General features: G+C 50.6%; 1 protein-coding gene across 3 annotated transcripts in view; it reads left to right on the plus strand.

Moving 5' to 3' along the window:
• The window catches only part of pik3c2b (phosphatidylinositol-4-phosphate 3-kinase, catalytic subunit type 2 beta), a 24,498-nt gene that overhangs the window by 10,589 nt on the left and 11,409 nt on the right, over positions 1 to 2,500 (plus strand). For all 3 annotated transcript variants that reach the window (XM_034532094.1, XM_034532095.1, XM_034532096.1), the window contains 4 exons: positions 1 to 4; positions 384 to 417; positions 537 to 732; positions 1,973 to 2,095. The exon at positions 1 to 4 is cut by the window's left edge and continues 143 nt beyond it. In XM_034532094.1, the coding sequence (XP_034387985.1) occupies positions 1 to 4; positions 384 to 417; positions 537 to 732; positions 1,973 to 2,095 (357 nt within the window). The remainder of the gene's footprint in view (positions 5 to 383; positions 418 to 536; positions 733 to 1,972; positions 2,096 to 2,500) is intronic.

Consider the following 2,500-nt stretch of genomic DNA (forward strand, 5'->3'; position numbering starts at 1 on the left):
CAAGGTGAGAGAGAGACAGAGAGACAGACAGGCAGAGAGACAGACAGGCAGACAGACAGACAGAGAGACAGAGAGGCAGAGAGACAGACAGAGGCAGACAGACAGACAGAGAGGCAGACGCAGACAGACAGACAGACAGACAGACGCAGACAGACAGACACAGGCAGACAGACACAGGCAGACAGACACAGGCAGACAGACGCAGACAGACAGACAGACAGAGAGACAGACAGACAGAGAGACAGACAGACAGAGAGACAGTCAGAGAGAGGCAGACGCAGACAGACAGACAGACAGACAGACAGAGAGACACAGACAGGCAGACAGACAGGTTTATGCAAACAGATGTTGACATGTTGTTCTCTTCCTGTCTGTCCTCCCAGGATGCATCAGTGCTCGCCGTCAGAGAGAACAGAGGTGCGTTCCAACGCCGTCAAACCAACAACAACAACAACAACAACACGTTGAGTCTTGAAGGTTCACGTCGTCTCAGTCTGAGGTGAATCCAGATGTTTCCTGTTCTCCTCGTTTCACAGAGAAAGTGGTGGAGAAGTTGACGGCGGCCATCTTGGATCTGGTGGACCTGTACTGCAGCACGTTCAACGCCAACTTCCACCCGGCGGCTCAGAACCGCTGCTGCGCGGCGCCGGTGCAGGAGGCCGGCCTCGTCACCAACGTGCTCTCCTTCAACGTGCACGCCGCCCACCGCATCCCCATCGCCTGGGCCGCCAGGTGCACAACACACACACACACACACACACACACACTTGCTCAGGAAGGTTCCTAACGGGGTTAAAATGACTCGGAGGTATCTTGAGTGCTAAGGAAAGGTGCTTAAATGCTTCCTTTCCTATCTGGACCATCGTTTTTATTAAAAGTCAAATATTTTTCCGGATATTCTTTCTGCTTCCTTACGAGACATTTCACATTTGACCGGTCGTTGAAGAACACGAGACGTGAGTTCACAGATCGGAGGTCAGTTTGTGGCGGTTGCGCTCGTCGTCTTCACTTTTCCGTTTGTTTTGTACGCCCTCTGATGATGCAACAAACGGCGCTTGAGGAGGAGGAGGGGGAGGGGGGGGAGGGGGAGGAAGAGGGGGAGGAGGGGGATCCTCCTCCCCCTCTTCCTCTTCCTCCTCCTCCTCGGTGCCATGCGCGAGTATTAACAAAGCTTTAGACGGACAGTCGACATCAACGAGCTGCAGTTTGAACAAGCACACTGATGATTCAGCACTCTGTGTGTGTGTGTGTGTGTGTGTGTGTGTGTGTGTGTGTGTGTGTGTGTGTGTGTGTGTGTGTGTGTGTGTGTGTGTGTGTGTGTGTGTGTGTGTGTGTGTGTGTGTGTGTGTGTGGTTGTCCTAAAACAAAGGAAGCTGCTCAGCTGAGAGCTGCTGCCCCTCCCCCGCTAACACCCACACGCACCCCCCCCAGACACACACACGCACGCACACACCCCCACCCCCCCACACACACACACACACACACACACACACACACTCACACTCACACACTGCTAGGACAAAGAGCTGACTGCCTGGGAACCAGATGTGACCTTTGACCTCTTAGAGGAGGCAGGGCCGGCCATCCTGTCAGCATCACATGCAAGAAGAGTTCCCTATAGCAGTCCTTGATACTCTGACCTCTATGATGTAATGTGTGTGTGTGTGTGTGTGTGTGTGTGTGTGTGTTTACATGGCGCGTGGTGCAACATTGGACAATAACATTAAACGATCAACAACAATCAACATAGTGCAACAATTACAGTAGAATATAAAACAAAGTACAGGAGGAGTAGAAATACACAGTTTAGAAATATAAAAAGTGAAAGTCTTTAAATACTATATTTTATCCGCAAAATGTACTTTAAGTATGAAAAGAAATAGAAGTAGAAATATTCTAATAAAATGTTATATTATGTGTGTCACGTCTCTGACATCATCATGACGTCGTGTCCCTGCTCTCTGATTGGCAGCTACGAGGGCTTCTTCCTGTCCTGCTCTCTAACTCACGGAGGGGCGGAGCTCTGCGCACCGCAGCACACCAGCAAGCAGTCGGTCAGCAAATACCTGTTTCACCTGGTGGTCTGGGACCAGAGGTACGTACGGCACACATGAAGCATAGACTTCTATACAACCAGAGGAGTCGCCCCCTGGTGGTCAGGAGAGAGAATGCAGCTTTAATACATGAAGCATGGACTTCTATACAACCAGAGGAGTCGCCCCCTGGTGGTCAGGAGAGAGAATGCAGCTTTAATACATGAAGCATAGACTTCTATACAACCAGAGGAGTCACCCCCTGGTGGTCAGGAGAGAGAATGCAGCTTAAACACATGAAGCATAGACTTCTATACAACCAGAGGAGTTGCCCCCTGGTGGTCAGTAGAGAAAATGCAGCTTTAACACATGAAGCATAAACTTCTATACAACCAGAGGAGTCGCCCCCTGGTGGCCAGGAGAGAGAATGCAGCTTTAACACATGAAGCATAGACTTCTATACAACC

The sequence above is a fragment of the Cyclopterus lumpus genome, chromosome 5 (assembly GCF_009769545.1).
Source record: "Cyclopterus lumpus isolate fCycLum1 chromosome 5, fCycLum1.pri, whole genome shotgun sequence".
Classification (NCBI taxonomy): Eukaryota; Metazoa; Chordata; class Actinopteri; order Perciformes; family Cyclopteridae; genus Cyclopterus; species Cyclopterus lumpus.